Source organism: Mauremys mutica, chromosome 9, assembly GCF_020497125.1.
Source record: "Mauremys mutica isolate MM-2020 ecotype Southern chromosome 9, ASM2049712v1, whole genome shotgun sequence".
Lineage (NCBI taxonomy): Eukaryota > Metazoa > Chordata > Testudines > Geoemydidae > Mauremys > Mauremys mutica.
This window is the reverse complement of record NC_059080.1, coordinates 17,079,150-17,099,582: the sequence shown is the minus strand read 5'-3', so window position 1 is coordinate 17,099,582 and position 20,433 is coordinate 17,079,150. Positions and strand designations below refer to the sequence as shown.

The 20,433-nt window shown below is 45.5% G+C and overlaps 1 protein-coding gene across 2 annotated transcripts in view; it reads left to right on the top strand.

The window, feature by feature from the left end:
* LOC123377618 (synaptotagmin-like protein 4) overlaps positions 1 to 20,433 on the top strand; it is a 63,209-nt gene that overhangs the window by 16,171 nt on the left and 26,605 nt on the right. For both annotated transcript variants that reach the window (XM_045030730.1, XM_045030731.1), the window contains exons 2-7: positions 2,078 to 2,643; positions 9,195 to 9,346; positions 15,690 to 15,801; positions 17,982 to 18,075; positions 18,479 to 18,560; positions 19,155 to 20,267. In XM_045030730.1, the coding sequence (XP_044886665.1) occupies positions 2,543 to 2,643; positions 9,195 to 9,346; positions 15,690 to 15,801; positions 17,982 to 18,075; positions 18,479 to 18,560; positions 19,155 to 20,267 (1,654 nt within the window). In that variant the 5' untranslated portion in view covers positions 2,078 to 2,542. The remainder of the gene's footprint in view (positions 1 to 2,077; positions 2,644 to 9,194; positions 9,347 to 15,689; positions 15,802 to 17,981; positions 18,076 to 18,478; positions 18,561 to 19,154; positions 20,268 to 20,433) is intronic.

Genomic DNA, 20,433 nt, shown 5'->3' with positions numbered 1-20,433 from the left:
GGGGGCAGAAAAGAACTGCCCCTGCCATGGTCACACACACCCTCCCCTCCGCCCCCCATCAACACCTAGGAGTGAAATTAACAAGGATGCCAGAAACAGCTTCTAACCCTGGGGGCTGAACTGCGCAGGGAACAGCTGAGTTTAAACTGTTCTTATGCAGGCGGCAGCAGTAGGCATCAGAGGCTGTGGCTACACTTAGCACTTCAAAGCGCTGCCGCGGTAGCGCTGCCGCGGCAGCGCTTTGAAGCGCTAAGTGTAGTCAAAGCACCAGCGCTGGGAGAGAGCTCTCCCAGCGCTGTCCGTACTCCACCTTGTCGAAGAAAAACTTAGTTCTCGCTTTTTGTTTGGGTGCAGCAAGATTAAATACTTTATTATTTCTCCAGTAATTACCATGGAGGGAGAGAGTGCCATAAGACACAGGGTCCTGGACAGGTCTCTCAACTGGTAAACAATTACATCAAGCCTTTATACCTTTTTTACAGACAATTTCTAGCAATCATGGAGACACTAAAAAGCAACAAATACATTTTGTTTATACGTAAGCTTTTCTGCTATCTCACTAGAAAAACAAGACTGCAAGACTGCATATTGCAAGGTCGTAATAACTTTCACACAATTCACTCTGTCTTACATTATCTTGCTTCCTCACGTCACCAGGGTCACAGTTAGCCTAACTCAAGATCATTAAGATCTCTTCAAAACGTTGTTAATTATTTACTGGCTTCCACAACCTCCCTGTGGGGAATAACGGACAGCGCTGGGAGCTGCTCTCCCAGCGCTGGGGCTTTGACCACACTGGCGCTTTGCAGCGCCGCAATTTGCAGCGCTGGAGAGGGTGTGTTTTCACACCCTGCTGCAGCGCTGCAAATTTGTAAGTGTAGCCAAGCCCTCAGCCAGTGTCCCTACTGCAAGCTAGAGCCTAGAGGAGAACCCCTGCAGGGGGAAGGGGAGGAGGAATGCAGAGCCTTGTCTGCAGCCTGGCTGGAGGAGGGGGAGGGAGGAGACGAGAAACCAATGTGACAGTGACTTTTCCCCTTCCACCTGCTTTGATTAGCTCTGGATTTAAGCTGTGCAGCCAAATGCTTGTATTTGTTGTGTATATTAGTATTGGAGACAAGATCCCCTCATCCCGGGGGCAGACAAGGACTGCCCCTGCCATGGTCAAACACACCCTCCCCACTCCCCCCAGCTACTGTGAGTGAAATTAACAAGGATGCCAGAAACTGCTCCTAACCCGAGGGCTGAACCACTCAGGGAACAGCTGAGTTTAAACTATTCTTATGCAGGAGGCAGGCTTCTCCCTTCCTCAGCCAGTCTCCTTTTCTTACCAGTCCTCCATACTGGCCTGTACCGGCTTACTTTCACCTCTGGCTGTAGGTAACACCCACCGAGCATCTTTCATCATTACCTGGAGACCACCGTTAATTTTCCTTACTGCTTCTTCATAGTGAGAGAACCTAGAGGTAACTGCTCTACAGGTGATCAGGGACCTCTTTACCCTCAGATTGGCTAGAGCCGTGGGGCACACTGTAACAGGGCAATATGTGATCTGCTCCCCCTCTCCACTTCTGTGCTCGGTGCCAGCAGGACCACAGAATGATTTAAAAGTCATACACTGCATTTGTATTTGCTATTCAGACAGTAGGGGGACATGCACACACAATACTAAATGAGCAGCATGAAGGTTCTTTTTGTAGATTAACCAATTACAGTTATCACTTACATACCTTTTTTTTTTTTTTAATCTCTTAAGTGGGTAAGTGTCTGACATTCACCTCCTTTTACAGGTGGGGAAATGGAGGTGAAGTGAATTAATACCTTGCCCGTGTTTCTTACCTGTTTGTTTTAGAAGCAGTGTGCTAGGGAAGCTATTTACCAGTTCCTGTGAAGCTGACTAAAATAAGCTTGTATCCTGATTAGACTGATACGTATGGCGAGCTGTCAGAGATGGGGAGAAAGATAGGACAGCTTGCTATGGGACTTGTGCTTAAGAACAAATAAACACCCCAAATGTACACATTCAGTCGCCATATGGCATGTTTATCTATAAAGGCATCTCTGTGCTATTTCTTTACAGGAACAACTGAGCTGCACTTCAGATGACTTCTGTACTGAGGAGGACGTACGGCAGAAGTTCTGGTGATTGATGTCTAACGTCAGAGTCGATCCTTCATCCCTTCTGAGGCAGCTAAAGCCAGTGGGAAGCTCTTTTCTCTATATTTGGATATTTGATTGACTGTGTGAGGCAAAGGAAGGAACATAACTGTGGAGAGAGGTGTCCCCCCCCCCCCCCGGCACAAGCAGGCATTCTGTCTAGAAAACCGTGCCAGAGAACTGCTTAGTGCCTTGAAGTACGAGTCAAAATCTTAATGCAATTTCCCTCCAAGCCATGCTGTTGTGAACTGTTTTTTTCAAGCTCTAATACTATTTGGCACGCTGAGCCCCTCTGCTCAGGGGGCTGCTGATGGCACTCTCACAATTGGCTCTCAAATAGTTTCTGGTCTGTTGGTGCTCCAGCTGGCTGGAGATCATTACAGAGAAGATGCTGGACCTAAGCTTTCTAACAGAAGAGGAGTATGAGAAGCTTATGAAGGTTCTGCAGAGAGATGCAGAGTTGAAGAAAAAAGACAATGATCGTATCAGGTAAGAGTGCTCAAGTGCACACAAATGCTGATCTGTGAGGCTCATCAGCCTATGATCTCCCCACTACCACCCTTCCCAGCGGTGTGCATGTGTGAGGGCTGTAGGCTGCCGTGGTCCCCCCACTCCCCACGTCACTGTCAGAGCCTGAAGAATCCTATTTCCCTTCTTGCCTTTGTCTACCACCCTATTGTGGCCACCAGGAGAGCCAGGCGCAATTGTCTCTGATTTCAACAATAACTCTCACATGCTTGGAGTCATGTTTGAGTGCTGGGAATTAAAATACAGGAGCAGCAATTGATCTGAGTCTCCCCACCCTTGGAGTGTAGCCGTTTCCTAGGATTTATTTAAATGGGACTTGTAAATGTACAAGGTAGAGATTTAAAGGCTTTTCCATGATGCTTTTCACTGTGGTACCTGAGTGCCGATGCACCTTAATGACCACATCCTCCCAACGGCCCTGTGAGGGAGGGCAATATGCAATCTCTATTTTACAGATGGGGAGCTGAGGCAGAGAGGCTAAGTGATTTGCCCAAGGCCACACACAGAGCTGTCGCAGAGCCAGGAAGAGACACCAGATCTGCAATGCTCTAACCAGAACACCATCCTTCCACTGTTTTGGTTTTTTTCGTTTGACTTCTGGCTGGTTTGTGTTAGTAGCTGCTGCTGCTGCCACTTCTAAAATGCCAGCCATTAAGCTATTCTGGTTGGTAGTAAGCACAAGGCTTAAAAATTTGGGGCAGCCAGCATAGTTCTATGAAAGTCAATGGAATTATGCCAGTTTGCACTAGTGATGTGATCTCTTGATATTTTGCTGAGCCAGAAAAGCCTGTGCCCATCATGAGGGCAAGATGCGCTGTCTAGGATGATGGGTGGGTAGCACTTCTACATGAGCCTCTGAGGAGCCTTTGTATGTCCTGCCCTCTGGTCTACAAGAAATGTGCTCCAGAGACCAGACAGTGGTAGGTGGGAATGTCAGAAAGCATGACTGGAGTCAAGGCTAATCTTTTTGTAGCAGAGCAGTCTTGGGTAGGGCTGTGATTTTTGTTTTCACTATGGTTCTATACTGGCAGAAGCTCTAGTGTAGAGGCCGTTATACCAGTCTAGCATCATTTGTGCAGGGAACCAGTATAAGCGATACCAAATGACATTTTTTCTGGTATAAGCTGCATCTGCACAAGGAGAGTTGGAGGGCGTATACTAACCAACCTTTTCTAGTGTACACTAGGAATTAGACAGAAAGAACATGTGACTGCAAAAGCTAGTGTTGGCACTAATCCAAATTATGCTTTTAGTACCATGATTGCCCTCCTAAAATGCAAAATGATATGGCCATACTGCGTGATGGGTGTGTGTGTGTGTGTGTGTGTGTGTGTGTGTTTTCTTCCTTTGCTAAATTTTGGCAAAGTTTCCATTTGCAGTTGGTTTGGTTTGTTTATTTTTATGCCCATTTAAACTCCTGTGAACCAGGCCTTAGTTTGGAAAGAGTAACAGATTTTTAACTGTGGTGATGCTCGTGGACCCTACTCTAATATAATTGACCTGGTTCGGCCCTTTTCTGTAGGGGAGGTCCACGGTTGGTTTCACTACCTGACCTGCTTTTGAGTAAAACTCTGGTGGTAGTTGGGAGAAGCTGAGTAAAGTCAGAGGAGGTACGATGGATTTCCACTAGTGTTGGTGAATTCAGAATACATCCCCTAGTTTTTATGTACTATTACTTCTCTACTAGTCCTGGGTCCAAAACTTTCTCCATTGTATGCACCAAAGTGGGGGAGAAAAGGAATGGAAATTAGGCCACAAAATGCCCTAGATCCATGGTGGGGAGAGAGGTGGCTTTAATAGTGTGTGTTCTCCCTTTGTTCTGCCAAGCACACTGCTCCATGTGTTCTGGGGCATGTTAGCATTGAGTCCAGAGGAGTCCACTCTCCATGGACTCTGCTTTGTACTACAGTGTGGAGTGAGGGGCCAGCTAACTGCAAGGTCCTTCAGAGGGGTGGTCTGGGGATCTTCTCTGAGTTCATGGCCCTTGTCCCTCTCCTCCCACCTGATGGGAGTTTTGGATGTGAGCTCCCAACTCTTAGAGTTTGGATAAAGCTTTACCCTTCCCTGGATTTGTTGCAGGAAGAGTAGCAATGTAGGTGAACCCAGGTATACCCCTAGTGCTGGGGAATTCTGCTAGCTGTGCTGATGGTTAGAGGATAATAGGGAGTCTGTAATATTGACAGAAGCACTAAATTCTAATGCTGCTTCCTAACAAAATGTCATACTGCAGCAAGCAGGGTCTGTGCCCTTTCCCCACCACGCCTGCTCTGAAGCAACAGGTCAAATTTGACTCTTCGTATCTTTATATCCTCTGGGTTAATACCCCCGCTTGTTGGTAATTGGATCTTGATGGCTCTTTTTTTTCCTCTGGCACCCTCAGCCATCTCCAGAGGGTTGGAAAACCTTTTCCTTGAATTGTATTGAGTACCGGGAGGTAGAGCCAGCTAACTCAGCAAAGTTTTTGTGCTGTAAATGTACAGGTTAGCAAACAAAAAACTTACTAGCTGGGGTGCCAAAAAAGTGAGCTAGGTGTGCCAGGGCCAGTTACAGTACAGAGGAGCGCTCGGGAAGGACAGCTAAGTACTCGTGTGCCAAAAATCTGCTTGGTGTGGTGGCCAGGAGAAAAAGGGCTGTCCAGAGAGGGCATTGAAGGAACAGATTGATCCCTCATGTGTAACTTCAACAGGGGATGCATTTGGCTCCGTGCATGCTGGGGCATGAATTTGGCTCAAGACGTTCTGGAGCTCATGAAAGGTACTTGTGGGATTGACAGACAAAGGTAAAAGAAAAGTGCAGAGCCGGTAAAACCTACCCCAAACAGGCTCCCCCAAAACAAATTGCCAAAATGCAGTGACCAGGGCCTCCAGCTTGGATTTGCATGTGTGGGGACAGCTGAAGATCCATGTTCCCCATGTACCATTCACTGTGATTTCCTTTCTAGTTAATGCATGAAGCCATCTTAATTTTCTTGCTGTTCTGACCTAACCTTTGTAGCATCAGGCAGGCAAATTGCCCATTCTGTGGGCAGGCAGTTATAAAAAAAATATCATGACGAAAGACACAGCTGCTGTGATCTTTGTTTGGCATTCGTTGATATTGTCCAAGTAGGAGTGCTTTTTACTAACTTTCCTCTTTCAGCTGGCAGGGGAATGGTTTCAGACTCCTGCCGCATGATTCAGATACTTGTTGCATTAATAATGAGGGAGTGCAGCTGTTAATGATACTGTCATGAACTGGCTAGTGCATATCCATCAAAGCCGGCTAATAGATGGGATCACAACTGCTCAACTGTGTGTCATGGGCACTATACTATTAAGAGCTAAGGAGATTCTCCTTTATCTCAAGTGCTGGAGCAGGAGGATAAGGGTTTTTTCCACATTGGCATCATGAAGTTCCCAGTGGCCCTGGTGTGCAACACTGTGATAACCATACAGCTCTTGGGTGGCTACAGGTTTGTTACAATACATAGGATTTTTATAGGGCCCTCAGTCTGAGTCAGAAACGTTCATGGATTTAGCCTCACAGTGGCCCCATGAGGAAAATATTACTATGCCATTTTGCAGATAGGAACTGAGGCTCAGAGAGTTGAAAGAGTTTGCTCAAGTTCTTGAAGGATTTATTTGGGCAGAGCTTAAAGTGAGATCAAAGAACTGGGATCTACTACAAGATTTCACTCCCTTCTTCTTGTCTATGACCATCTATGTTTGCATTTGAATGGGGAAGGAACTGAAGTAGTCAATGTGGGGAAGTACAATGCTGGGATTTTCTAACCTGAGCAGGGAAATAGCTACTGGGGTTTCCCTTAACTTTATTGGTAGCTCTGAAAATCTGAGGCCCATTGTCTGTCTGCTTTCTTCAGTCTTGTGTTCTGAGCTATTTCCACTTACTAGACAAATAGATACTGGGAGGATGTGACTGGCTGTGCTGCATAGGAGTGTTCAGTCATGGAACGTTTGCAATGCCTGGAAAGCATAGCAGCCCTATGGAGTGTGCTCACTCAGTCACTCTCTAATCCAGTTCATACCATAGATAATATTTGATAGTGAGAGAGCTTGGGCGAGCCAATCAATTCCTCGAAGAGCCCTTTTGAGAGTTAAATTGCAGCATAGCTCTTCATACCCGCACTTCTCTCTGTGCAGTTCAGAGTGTCAAAACTCATTGAGGGAAAGTCCTCACATATAATGTTCATCTACATGGGAAACTCACACATTCATGGTGACTGCATCTCCCCTGGGACAAATACTGCTATTTGCGTCTGACTTACCAAACACGTAAGGTTAGTTACCAGGCCAACCGACCAAGGTGATCCCCCTCCTACTGCCTAGCTGACTGGCACAAATCAAGTGAGCTGTCCAATTTCTAAGTTTCACTGTGGATTGTGTTTAAAAAATTTGTGTGCAGAAGTGTCACCCAATATGGGGCCAGCTTCTGCCACCCTTACTCTGCAGGTAATCCTATTGAAATGAATGGGAACAACTCAAGAAGTAAAGGTTTACTCACTGAGTACCGATGGCAACAGCTGGTCCATAGTTTTTCACCTGCTGCCTATGTAGTACAGTAACTCCTCACTTAACGTTGTAGTTATGTTCCTGAAAAATGCAACTTTAAGCGAAACGATATTAAGCAAATTCAATTTCCCCATAAGAATTAATGTAAATGGTGGAGTTAGGTTCCATGGAAATTTTTTCACCAGACAAGACTATATATTAATACTGTACACAGCAATGATGATTGGGAAGCTTGTCTGAGGAGGTGAAGTCAGAGGGTGGAAGAGGGTGGGATATTTCCCAGGGAATGCCTTACTGCTAAATGATGAAGTAGCACTCAGCTGAGCCCTCAAGGGTTAACACGTTGTTGTTAATGTGGCCTCTCACTCTACAAGGCAGCACAAATGGAGGGAGGGGCGACAGCATGGCAGACAGAGGTGTGTGTGTGTGTGTGTGTGTGTGTGTGTGTGTGTGATGCCCCTTTAAGTACACTGAACCACTTTAAGTAGATCAGTGCATTGAGACAGCAGCTGCTGCCAGCAAGCTCCCTCTGTCCTGAGCCCTGTCATGTCTCTTCCCACTCCCCACACTCCCACTCTATGTAGATGGAGCAGAGGGGGAGGAGGACACTCTGACATTAGCACTCCCCCCCCTCCCCTGCACAGCAAGCAGGAGGCTCCTGGGAGCAGCACATGGCAGTAGGGGGAGGGTCAGCTGAACTGCTGGCAATTGATAGCCTGCTGGGCGGCTGCCACACAGGGAAATTAGCAGGGCTGCCGGTCCACACTGGTTCCAAGCCCCCACCAGATAACTGCAATGGGCTGATCTTCTGCGAGCAGTGGACAAAGCAGGTGGCTGCCAAACAATGTTGTAAGGGAGCATTGCACAACTTTAAATGAGCATGTTCTCTAATTGATCAGCAATGTAACAACATTAACCTGGATGACTTTTAAGTGAGGAGTTACTGTATGTACCCTGCTGCCTACAGAGGTTTTATTAAAATATGCATTTCCTGACAGGAGGGATGGTAGTGTTGGTCTTGACTGGTTATGGACAGGCACTACTAAATAGTCACCAGTTGGCTGGGCAAGACAGCTATAAAATTGGAGAGAGTGGATTCAGTATTTTACTCACTGGAACATACTGTATTGGATGAGTTTTCAACAGGAAACACAGAAGCCTACATATTAGAAAGTCTAAATGTGATGGACCTGCAGCTGTATTCCCTTGGGCTGTGATCTCAATTAATCCACAGCTTAAGCAGGAATAGGGTGGGTCTGTAACTGAATGGGAGACCATCCAGGATTATGCACTTGCTGCAGAAAATGGTTTTGGTGATTCAGTGGATGTCCTCTTCCCTCTTGATCAGAACTGAACCAGTGCCCTGGCTAGGCAGGTGGAAGCAGCTGAGTTGTAAAACCAGGTTCCTGTCCCCTTGCAGTTACGCATGATCTGTGGCACATTTAGTAAAAGAAGAGGTGTGGGGTTTTTTAAGCCCAGTGTCTTCCCCAAATTCCCTCAGAAGTAATTATATTCAGCCCACATAAATTCTCCTGCATGTTCAATTGGGTGTGGTATTCTTCACCTCCTGTCCTTAATTTTTAAATCAGCTGCTGTGATCCATCCCAGCCACATTTCAGTGGGGTTGAAGTGATTTCTACCTAATAGGAAGGTGTGTGTGGTGGGGAATAATGTTTGTAAAGGAGCCCTTGAGATCCTCCATATGGAAGGTGAAAAGTATTAGTATTATTAGCAGGTTTACATTTTGGAAATGCATTAAAAAAATCCCATGTTTGGCTGGGTTTTAAATAAATTTAAAAAAAATCTAAGAATGTCTGACTTTCACATGGAGAATGTTTTGGATGGAGAATACTGTGTGAGGCTTTACAAAGTCTCTGTGAGCTCAGTCAGCTGGAGCCAGCGTTCCTACATGACTTCTGGCCAGCATCAGTAAAATATTTGTGAGTATAGTGTATTTTTAGTGCATCATTTGTTCAAGGGTATTTTTTTTATATATATATATAGACGGTTACAAGGCTCTCTCAAGGATGAAAAGAAGAAAAAGTTTGTGACTGGTGAATGGTTTAGTGAAGTGAAGGCAAAACGTTTTCAAGAGGCGCTAGAGGGGCCAGACCTGCTTCGAGCATCCATTAGAAAGAAAAAGGAGAAACTGGAAAGTAAGTACATTACTGTGCATCACTGTGCAATCTGCCGGTAATCAGAAAAAGGTGAGACCCAGACACTGTATGGTCTGAGTCCTAGATGCCATGCCTTTGGGGTACTAGGCTTGTATACCTGGCATTTACATTCCAACAGGGGTTTTGTGAACTGTTTTCAGTACTAGGCAATATAACTGGATCTGCATTAGGGCTTACAGGTGAAATTTACCCTGCTGCAGAGATCAAGTGTTTTGGGGACATAGCCAGAACTAACTGGTGCATAGTACCTGGCTTGGGTCCTCAGCTTTCACCATAAAAACGTAGCCTCAATAAACTGGGTCCAAAGGCCCCAGAAGTGTTAGCAACAGGAAATCCATTTGGAGATGGCTTGGTTAGTGTGCCTTCTCCAGACACAGCTAGTGGGGACCAGAGGCAGGTGACTTGTGCTGAAGACCTTCTGTTTTACCACAACCTGAAAATGTGTTTTACTGTTTCTGGTGTGCTTTCACTTTGACTGAGTAGTGAGAATGGGAATACTGTCCTGTATTCTGTTTGTTAGATCAAGGAAACCCAAGATTAGTGGCATGGTTTCTCCACATCCCACCATCCCTTCTTATTAAATTATGGATTTTTGTAAGGTATTTATTCCTCTAATGACACTTACGGGTCCCAACTGAGATCAGGGCCCCATAACGCTGCATATCAAGAGACAGTCCCTGCCCTGAAGAGTTTACAGTCTAAATCTACTGTCATGTATGCAGTAAATGTAATGTCAATGTCAGTTAGGACCAGCTTATCCTCTCCACTTCCCCAAGCAGAGAGGACAGAGTCCTGGTGCTTCTCAGCTCAGAGGTGAGTGCTTCCTCCTTGGCATCATTTCTCTCTTTCCCTCAACCCTGAAGACACTCTGGCACCCGGCAGGGCTCGGATGTATATGGGGTGGGCAGGAAGTGATGGCTGCTCTCCATGGCATTGATCCCTCCCACTTCAGTCCCGCGAGTCTCGACGGAGCCCAGTAAGTCAGCACTGTGGCCATCACTATTGCCTTACTCGGGTTCCTCCTCCAGGATGTGAGCCATCCCTCAGAGGGGTTTGTGGGGTTCAGATGGCAGGGAGGGAGCTAGAAGGGAGTTGCCTCAGGGCTTCGATGTGGATGGCTGCCTCCTTCCTTGTGCTTTCTGCCACTTCTGCTGGAGGGGGAATCCTTGCCCCTCTAACAAGAGAGTGACAAGGCAACTCGGCAGGTCTATTCACCTACAAGGGAACAACAAAGTGTGCGGAGACAGTGCTGACAATGTCTGATTGGCACCAAGGCAAGGGTGTGTCTGGGACCATGCCCTAGTTCCAAGATGCACTGTACTTCATTTGACACGCACGTGTCAATTCTTCATTGTATATAGAACAGAACAAATCTCCTATGACTGCTAAGGGCACTGAAGAGAATAGTGTGGCTCTTTGTGATATGGGTAGGGCTGTGCACTGAGTCCAAATATAGCCAGCCTGCATTTGGCACTTTTTACTGAACACTTGTGGAAAATAATAGTGGGGATGATTCACATCCAGTTCTGCTGGATATGAGCCAAGTAAGACTCGGCAGAAATGCTGTGGGACTGTATGCCAGTCTTGTGCAGATTAATTATTTTGCTAGGGTGGGAAATCTCAGATATACAGACATGCCTGATTAATTATTGGCTCCAGCAGATTCTGGGAAGCCATGGACCTGATGGCAATCTTTGCTTACAGCTGCCCAAGGTCTTCAGTGATATAATTGTGTTTTGCTCTTTTGCAGAACCCAGGTTGAGTTGCCTTCCAATTTTTCAAAATTCTCTATAGTGTGGCTCCATCTGATGTCATATCCACCTACTCTCCATACTGGACTCTTCCTGCATTTCCTTCTTGATGCGCTCCAGGAGAGGGGGTTGCTCTTTCCTTTGCACTATCCCAACATCCCTAGCACCAGCAGAGCTTGGCCTCAAAGGAAAAGGGCCATGGACTACATGTGTCTGATACTTTTCCAAGTCGAGGTTCGCTCATCTCACTTCATAACAATGTTCAGAGTTTTAAATCAGGATTCAGAGCCCTAGACTCACGGAAGCATTGCACTAATCTTGTTAAATGAACACCTACCTCTTCCAATCAGATTTAAGAACTGATGGCAGGGTGAACAGTTCTGATCTCCAGAGGCAAAGGATAAAGGTTGGCAAGACAGCAATTGAACGCCCTTATCTCACTGATTTCAGACTCCACATAGACTGTGTCTTTGTATGTGTGTCTTGAGCAGTGTGACCAATATTTGTTTAAACAGGACATTACAAATGCTGCTAAACTTTCATACTGTTTATTATTGTGATTAGACTTTGCCCTCTCTTCCTTCCCCCCCTTCTCCCTTGTTTCTCTTTCTAATCTGAGACTGATTTCAAATCACTGGAGCAGCATATGACTTTATTATTTCTAAATAGAATTCCTCTTATTAACCTTCCCACTACCATTCTATAGTTTAGGTTATGGGACAAAGGTCAGGCACTGGAGCCATTACTTCTACCAAAGGCTTCTTTTAGTAGTAGCCAGATGCTAAAATCCCCTTTCTGATTACTGTGTCTTAATGTATTAGCCAATTGCTCTCAGCTGTAAAAGGCAAATAGTGATCTCCCCAACACTGGGGTGATTCTATTGACAATGAAGTTACACCAGAATGACTGGTATCACTGAGAGCAGAACCTGGCCCATTTAAGTAAGTAAGTGGGACATACTTATGTGGAGTCTGAAATCAGTGAGATACGGACGTTCAATTGCTGTCTTGCCAACCTTGATCCTTCCCTCTGGAGATCAGAACTGTTCACCCTGCTGTCAGTTCTTAAGTCTGATTGGAAGAGGTAGGTGTTCATTTAACAAGATTAATGCAATGCTTCCGTGAGTCTAGGGCTCTGAATCCTGATTAAAAGCTCTGAGCATTGTTCTGAAGTGAGATGAGAGAACCTTGACTTGGAAAGGTCCTAGCCAACTGGACACTGACAGTCCCTGCTACCCTTAGCTGCTACCAAAGGGAAATAGAGGAAATTTTTGAAGTCTAAAAAATCCTAACAGCACTACTACAAGCAGAGTTTGGACCCCAAAGGAAAAGGGCCAAAGACTCCATGTAGTCCTCTGGGGACTTTCGCTATTGCTGTTCGATATGGGAGATGCTCTGATACTATGGTGATCGGCAGCAGCATAAAGCCCTAAAGGAGACAGACTATATAGAATGATTTATAGCTTGGCATTGAGTGAATTTCCCAGGTCCTGGAGATACAGTAACTCCTCACTTAAAGTCGTCCCGTTTAACATTGTTACATTGCTGATCAATTAGGGAACATGCTCATTTAAAGTTGTGCAATGCTCCCTTATAATATTTTGGCAGCTGCCTGCTTTGCCCACTGCTTGCAGGAAGAGCAGCCTGTTGCAGCTAGCTGGTGGGGGCTTGGAACCAGGGTGAACTGGCAGCCTCCCTATCAGCTCCCCCTATCAGCTCCCCGCTCCCCTAAGTTCCCTGTGCCACCCAGCAGGCTAGCAATTGCTGGCAGTTCAGCTGTCCCTCCCCCCACTGCCATGTGCTGTTCCTGCCCTCGAGCTGCTCCCAGGAGCCTCCTGCTTGCTGGGGGGGGGGAGAAGAAGGGGGCTAATATCAGGGTGTATCCCCCTCCCCTGCTCCTGCCCCCTGCTTATCCTATTTCTATAGAGCAGTGCGCGGGGGACACAACAGGGCTCAGGATGGAGGGAGCTTTCTGGCAGCAGCAGCTGTCTCAACTTCCTGGTCTACTTAGAGTGGGTCAGCGTACTTAAAGGGGCAATGCGCATCTCTCTCTCTCACACAGGGTGTGTCTCTGTCTCCGTCTGCCATGCTGTCTCCTCTCCCTCCATTTGTGCTGCCTTGTAAAGCTTAAAGTTGCATTTTTCAGGAACATAACTACAGCGTTAAGTGAGGAGTTACTGTAACTAGTTTTTTAAATCCTGGGAGCAATGTGATGGTAAGTGTTTGCCTAGGCAGCTGTTTTAGCTTATTGTCAGACTAGGTAACTTCATTAATTTATTTATAATTTCTTTGTTCTTTAACCTTTGACAATCAATATATGAGAGGTGTCAAACAAACAAAATACCTGCTTGAGCAGCCAGTTCTTTTCCCCTGCCAATGCAGGATGGGTCCCTATAATACAATTTCTAGTGTTTCATCTTGTGTCAAATGCAGGTCTGTATTTTAATGCAATAAGGAAAGGATAGCTGATGTAGGAGTTGACGTATTAGAGCCATATGATTAAGCCATACCTATGTATTTTTCTTTTAAAGAAATAGCTAGGCAAGCTAAACTGGTTGAACAACTGTTAATTCAGGGTGGAACTTGCCTCTCACTGTATCTGTTCTTAAAGTTACCAAGGCCACCTTACTGGCTTTTGTGGGTTATAATACCCTGACAACCCATTTGTAATTAACAACTCAGTTGTGATCATTGATTTGACGGAGAAATCTAGATGGCCAGTATGAGAATACATGAAGCCCTCACACTGCTCAGCTAGCAACAGTGCGAATGTGATGTGACGGGTTTCATAGTGAGTTGCAAAGTGAATGCAGCCGTTTGCTGTTGAGGCCACTCCTGGCTTGAATAGGCCAGGTATAAATGGGAGAGGTTTTTGTGTTTGCCCCCTCTCCTTCTGGTTCCAGAACAGTAACCTGTCTGCCTCTTGCCGTCTCGGGTGCAAGAACGTTAGGGTGGAGGAGGAAGCTTTTGCCTGTGCCCATCAGCCTGGTTTTACATACACTGCTTGTCATTTGCCAGTTCTCGGCATGTGCCTGGCCAACAGGAGACTTCTTACTATGTTACAGCTCTGTGGCTTTTCTTGGTACATTTAAATGCTACTACTTGTGCCGTTCTCTGAAAAAAGATCATGTAAAAATGGCGACTCACGGTGGGTGAGGCTATACAACACTGCATGAGTAAAAAGTGGCACATTTTTACATACAGGGAGCAGGCCACTGAGTGTGGGTTATATCTGCTTATGTTACTCCTGTAAGACTGGCAGAACCACAGCCTCTCTAGGAAAGTTCTGGCTTGTGCATCACCAACAGAACTGTTATTTAAATTCCAATTGCGGGGACTGTATTCTGCCCTCATTTACACCTCAGCAACCCCGGTGAAGACAGAGTCACATAGATGCAGGTGAGGACAGAATTTGGCCTGCAGAATCTTTGACACATGATAATGCACAGACTAAAAACCTAGCGTGATTTTTCAGATCTTAGGAACGTAGATGTTGCCATGTTGGCTCAGATAGTCATCCACCTGGTCCAGTGATTGGTCTGACAGTGACCAGCACCAGATGCTTCCAAAGAAGGTGTAATAATCCTGGTGGATGTAGTAAGCAGCTGAATCATAACCTGTCCATAGAGAGTTTCTCTGCTGTTTGACCCACGTTTTTGCAAACCAATAGCTGAACAGCCAGGGATACCAAGTTATATAATGTGGTATATTGGGCCTTTGAACAGGAGCCCGTGTATGGTCTGTTTCATACATTATAATCTAAAGAGTGCTGGCAGGTTTAGTAAGAGGTACATTGTCTCTGTCCAATAGGCCTTGCTGGGTGGTGAATAAATATATTAAGATACCATGTAGTTTCTATTGCTCAGAACAAGTTGACTTTTTCATCCCTGTTTGAGAGTTTAACCCTTTTTTGTTGTACAGTAGATATATTTGACAGCTGAGTTTCTAAGGCAGCTTTTGTACCCTGGCTTGTTGCTTTAAACGTTGGTCTTCTCTTGTTTTTTTTATTTTTATTTTTCCCTGTCAGTTGGTTCAGTAAAACTCAGAAGACACAGCTTAGCCCTGTGCCAGTACAAACAATAGGGATCTCCTCTTATTAATGCGATTGGCCTCCTCTGTTTGCCAAGATCAGAAGACTTTGAGTCAAAACAGGAAAACAGCTGAATTCAAATCCTGGAATGGATTAACTTTATTGACCACCACTGCAGTGTCCTGTTAAGGTTTATAGCTGGTTTGACAGCTTCTATCATTAGTAGTCATTAGCCAGATCTGTTTATTCTGACATATAACAGGGGACTGGGACATGCTTTTGCCAATGCTGCTTTTGAAAGTGGTGTGTGTGCATGTCTCTTTTGCACTCTCCACCCCCAATGAAACTGGCAGATCTTTTGAGCGAGAATGTGGGAGTGGAGAGCCGGCCAGCCTGCCTCTATATCAATTACCCTGCATTAATTTCATGGTTTATCTCTGGTATGAATCATTTAACAAGTGTTTGCTTGCACCAAAATAAAACATAGCGGCTGTCACAGTTTTAATTAAAATGTCATTTCCCAATCCTCTCTGTTATAATAGATGAGCCTAACGAACACATCCGGCAGAGCCTGGAAGGCAGAGCAGCTTCACTGCCACCAGACGCAACCAGTCCTCTCTTCCCTGAGCTCGCTCCAGACTTGGGAGCCAAGAGGTAACTGACAAAGGACAACAGTTTCAGTGCTGCATGTTGGCTGCACAAGCTTTCCATTATTGTTCGTGAAAATTAAATATAACAAGCAAGATCCTGGTTCTTTAACTGATCCTTTGGTTACGAAGGGATATCTTAAAATACTTTTCAAGGAATTGTTAGATGTTAACCTCTCTTAATAAAGGTCTGGTAATGTGTTTATTCCATCAAGGCTTTTCCTGCATGATTTGATAAGGGGCCAGCAAAAAAGGCAGCAATGGCCAATCTCAGAATATTATTGATAACTCTTCAGATAAATGGTGGTTTTATATTTGTTTAACTTTTTGCAGCTGAGTGTCATTAACAAAAGAAGCTGTTTTGGGAAGGTTGCTCATTTCTTGGCAGTTCCTTGCCACCCCTTTTAACAATTCAGTACGCCGCATCGTAGCTTGATTGGGGGAAAAAATACCCCATCCAAGTATGAGCAAAGTGGTGACTGCCTTTGGTATTAATAAGCTCTGGATAAACCATTAAAATATTTGCATTTCTGTTTGTTGCTCCCATCTTATTTGCATTTCAGTCAGCAAAATAAGAAATCCTTCTGAGAAACAGGAAGGCAATGGATTGTTAAACATGCGGCACAACGATGCAGCCATGCTCAATGCGGTTTATCGGGGGAGTATTTAATAAAGGACACGGTGTAAAAGAGTTTCCTTGCCGAAGGATGTTCTCTGTGTACTTTTTGCCAGCACAGAAGTTCTTTAAATTTCATTTGGGCCAAATCCTGAAATCCTCAGGATTTTACACTCTGTTTTTCTCAGTCCTCACTTGGGCAAAAGTCCCCTGGGGGTCAAACCTGAACACTGGAATTGCTGTATTGAGTCTGACTAGCAGTCAGGAAGTTCACTATGCTGTCTTTGATGTTGGCCAGAACTGCCCAAGAAAGGGGCAAGCAATCACATAGCCTGGTCATGGGGAAGTTTCTTCCCAACTTGCAGACAGTTGACTTCTGCTGTGGGGAGGGATAGCTAAACCCATTGGCCTGCTAAACCCATGGTTGTGAGTTCAATCCTTGAGGGGGCCACTTAGGAATCTGGGGCAAAAAACAGTCCTGCTAGTGAAGGCAGGGTGCTGGACTCAATGACCTTCCAAGGTCCCTTCCAGTTCTAGGAGAAAGGTATATCTCTACTTATATTATATTATATTCCATAGGATTTATTTTTATCCTGTCCAATGTAATTGTGGCTGTTCCTATTGTCCATATAAATGTCTAAACCCTGCTAAGCTTTTGGAGTGAAATGAGGAAGAGCTGGGGGCCCAATCATGCCCAGTGCCTCCCAGAACCAGGTCTAGAAGGGCCTCCCTCTTCTGTGCAGAAAAGGTCATCTGCCTCCATGGCAGCATGAGATCTGGGGAGCCTTCTCTGAGCAGCAGATTGCACTGGCTGGCCTGGGAAGGAGTGGGCATTGGCGGGTGGGAGGAAATACACATTGATGCCTCCATTTAAGGTAGAGGTTTCAGGAAAGCTTCCAGCTAGGAAAGGCACAGCTGAATGACTCCACTGGAGTCTCAGTGCCGGATGGTAGGGAGAGGCCAGGGGCTAGCTAACAAAGGCCAGTGCATTGGCATGGGGCCTTCTCACAGATGGCTCTGGTCTCCTGTGTCTCCTAGGGCACAGCTAGGAAATATGAGTCTCTTAGGAGCTGGACCCACCACCTGTTCTGCACCAGTGCCAATCCTACTCCGATGATGGAACATATCGGGAAGGAGATTCTAGTGGAGAAATCTCCATGGAGTTTTATTCCCTCAGGTTTTCCTACAGAAGGGGAAAATCTGACCCCAAGGAAACCTAGAGATTTGTCCCTTTATTTTTATTGAGCAATGTCTCTAAAGACCCTATTGACTGCAATGGGAGAGTAGTCCGTATAACCCAGAGTCAAGGATCGGGCCCGTTATCATGCACCAAGCCATTCCAAATGCTAATGAAATAAATAAGTGAAGTCACTGGCTCTGGATGATCTGAGTAGATAGATGTCAGGATGAAGAGCAGACACACACTATGAAGGTAACAAAAAACTAGCTAAACAGCACTGAGCAGGTGTGAAAGAAGGTTAGGTCACCCTGAAAAATCTCCCCACAAAATGTGCCTTTGCATTTGGTGTTGGAATCTACATCTTTGCTAAGGCGTCTCTCATCTTCTGCAGATCCAGTACAACTGCTTTGGATTCTTCAGAGGAACATAATACCTGGCCAAAACCAAAACCAAGACACATCATACTGCCACCCTCATCAAATGAGGTAGTGTACACACAGCCTCTATATTTTGCTTGATTATCCTTGCGATCTGTACGTAGCCTATGTCTACCTGCCGGGCTCCAAAGACTGGCTGCTTGGTGTTTATGCTGAGATACAAGACAACGTCTTTCCAGTTTTTATAGCATTTAAGGCCAGAAGGGACCACCCGATCATCTAGTCTGGCCTTGTATCACAAATTACTAAGCCCCACCCAGCTTTCCCAATACCCTACACTAAAGTATTAAAGCCCTCTGGAGACTAAGCTAGTGTGTGCCATAAGCAGAGAACAGGAGGTACTGAGGGGCCCCAGTGCCTGACGCCTCTACAATGGCAGAGAATTGATTTGGTGAGAGACCCAGATGTTTCGCCAGATTATATACACTGATGGGGTTTATTTTCCCTGCAGAGATCCAGTGTAAATGATGTCTCGCCAGGAGAGAGCAACACTGGAGTACGTACGACAGACAACTGGCAGCTGTCTGAAAAAGGTGAGGGTTTTTGTCGTTGTTTCAGCAATGTGACATTTATTATGCAGCATGGAAGGCATCTAGGTACAAAGCATTGCTTGGTGTGTATGATGAAGGGCAGTTCTTGCCTCAGCACATAGGAATGGGTTCCCTGAAACACACAAAACATTAACCCTCTAGCACATTATGTCAAAGACAGGAAGCAGGGAGAGAAACCCTCTGACTAAAGCTTTTTTGGATCCCCCAGTGTGTCATATGTTGCTTGTTTGGCTTGTAAACTCCTCAGGGTTAGGACCTGTCTTCTGTCTCTTGTACAGCACTAAGCACACTGTTAGTGCATCACAAATAGTGCATATGAATAATATCGAAACCGAGTCAAAGCTGTGCCAGCAGTGCTGCTTATCTTGCCTCACAGGGACAAACTAGAGCTGGGTGGGGTTTTTGAATATTTTGTTTTTGAAACTTCAAAATTTGAGGGCGGTGGGAAAGGGGAAGGAGGGAATGCTGGCCACTTCTCCAAAATTTTCTCCTCTTCTTTTTGATCAGCTGTAGCACAAACCTTCTGGTGAGGTGTTGTGAGCTCTTGGAATAGGCTGTGAATGTTTGTTTTTGTAGGTCATGAAGTACCTCTGTCGCCTGCCAAGCTCGCAGAAGAGGATATGGTTCAGTCCAGTTATTCTTCTGGGGTGGAGGTTCCTGATGTGCTCAGTGGCACCCCAGCAATGCACAATGTTCCCCCTAAAGACACGAATATTGCCAGCAAGATACCAGTCAAGAGGAAAGCAAGCAAAGGCCTGTTCAGGTCAGAGACTCTTGTGAATCACACAGAGCAGACTGAGGGCAGTCATGCAAAGAGAGAGTCACTTAAAAGCTCAACATTACTGTCTGGAGAGGAAGACAACGATCCGGTTCTGAAGCAAGGAGCCAACTATACCATCTCTTCCATGAGCAATAAAGATGAGGAAATTGGCCTAGATCGTGAACAGTTCAAGAACCTGAGGAACTTTTGGGAGAAAGGTGCAGATACTGCAGGTAACGTTTCAGAGGAGTCCTTTGAAAAGCCCAGTGTGGTAGGGTCAAATGGGAGACCGTTCACATTGAATCGCTCTCTTTCTGTACAATCTAATCAAAGCCAAAATGGTGAAGAAAAGTCCAATGTCTACATGAAAACCAGAATTCCCTATAAAAGAACAGTGACCTTGTCATCTAGTGAAGATGAACCGTGCTACGTAGCCCATTCAAGAAAGGGCTCAGCCTCCTCTATGGCCAGGTCTACATATGGCAAGAGCAAAGGGGCCGTGGTTACTAGAAATAATTCATTGACTGAAAGTAATGGGAGGCAGGAGGAGGAGAGAAAGACACAACGCTGCTTGAGGAGATCCAAACTGCCGGTGCGAGTGCCTTCAATCAAAATAGAATCGCCCACGAAAGAGGGGCCCAGCAGCACATTTGAACCAGAAACGCCTGCAGATGAGTATGTCATGCCTGAAGAAAGCAGGCGCAAGGTGGACTCATTGGCGAGTAGGATTCAGATATTGATAGAACCTGTACATTCAGACAGTGATAGTGATAGGGATAAAAGGTCTGATCTGGGCATTCAAGAAAACATGGAAACTAATGGAGAGCTCCCTGAGGCTAAGACACATGAGCCTGCAGACAACCTAAGGTCCAAAGAACCAGCCATGGAGAGAGAAGCGATTCAAGGAACTGACTCAGCTATATTCTCAGGTATTGAACTCCACCTGCATCCCTTATGAAGTCATAACAAGTAGGGTTTTTTCTATTTCCCTGCATATTCTCTTCTCTAAGGCCCTTTTCATAGAATCATAGATTATTAGGGTTGGAAGGGACCTCAAGAGATCATCTAGTCCAACCCCCTGCTCAAAGCAGGACC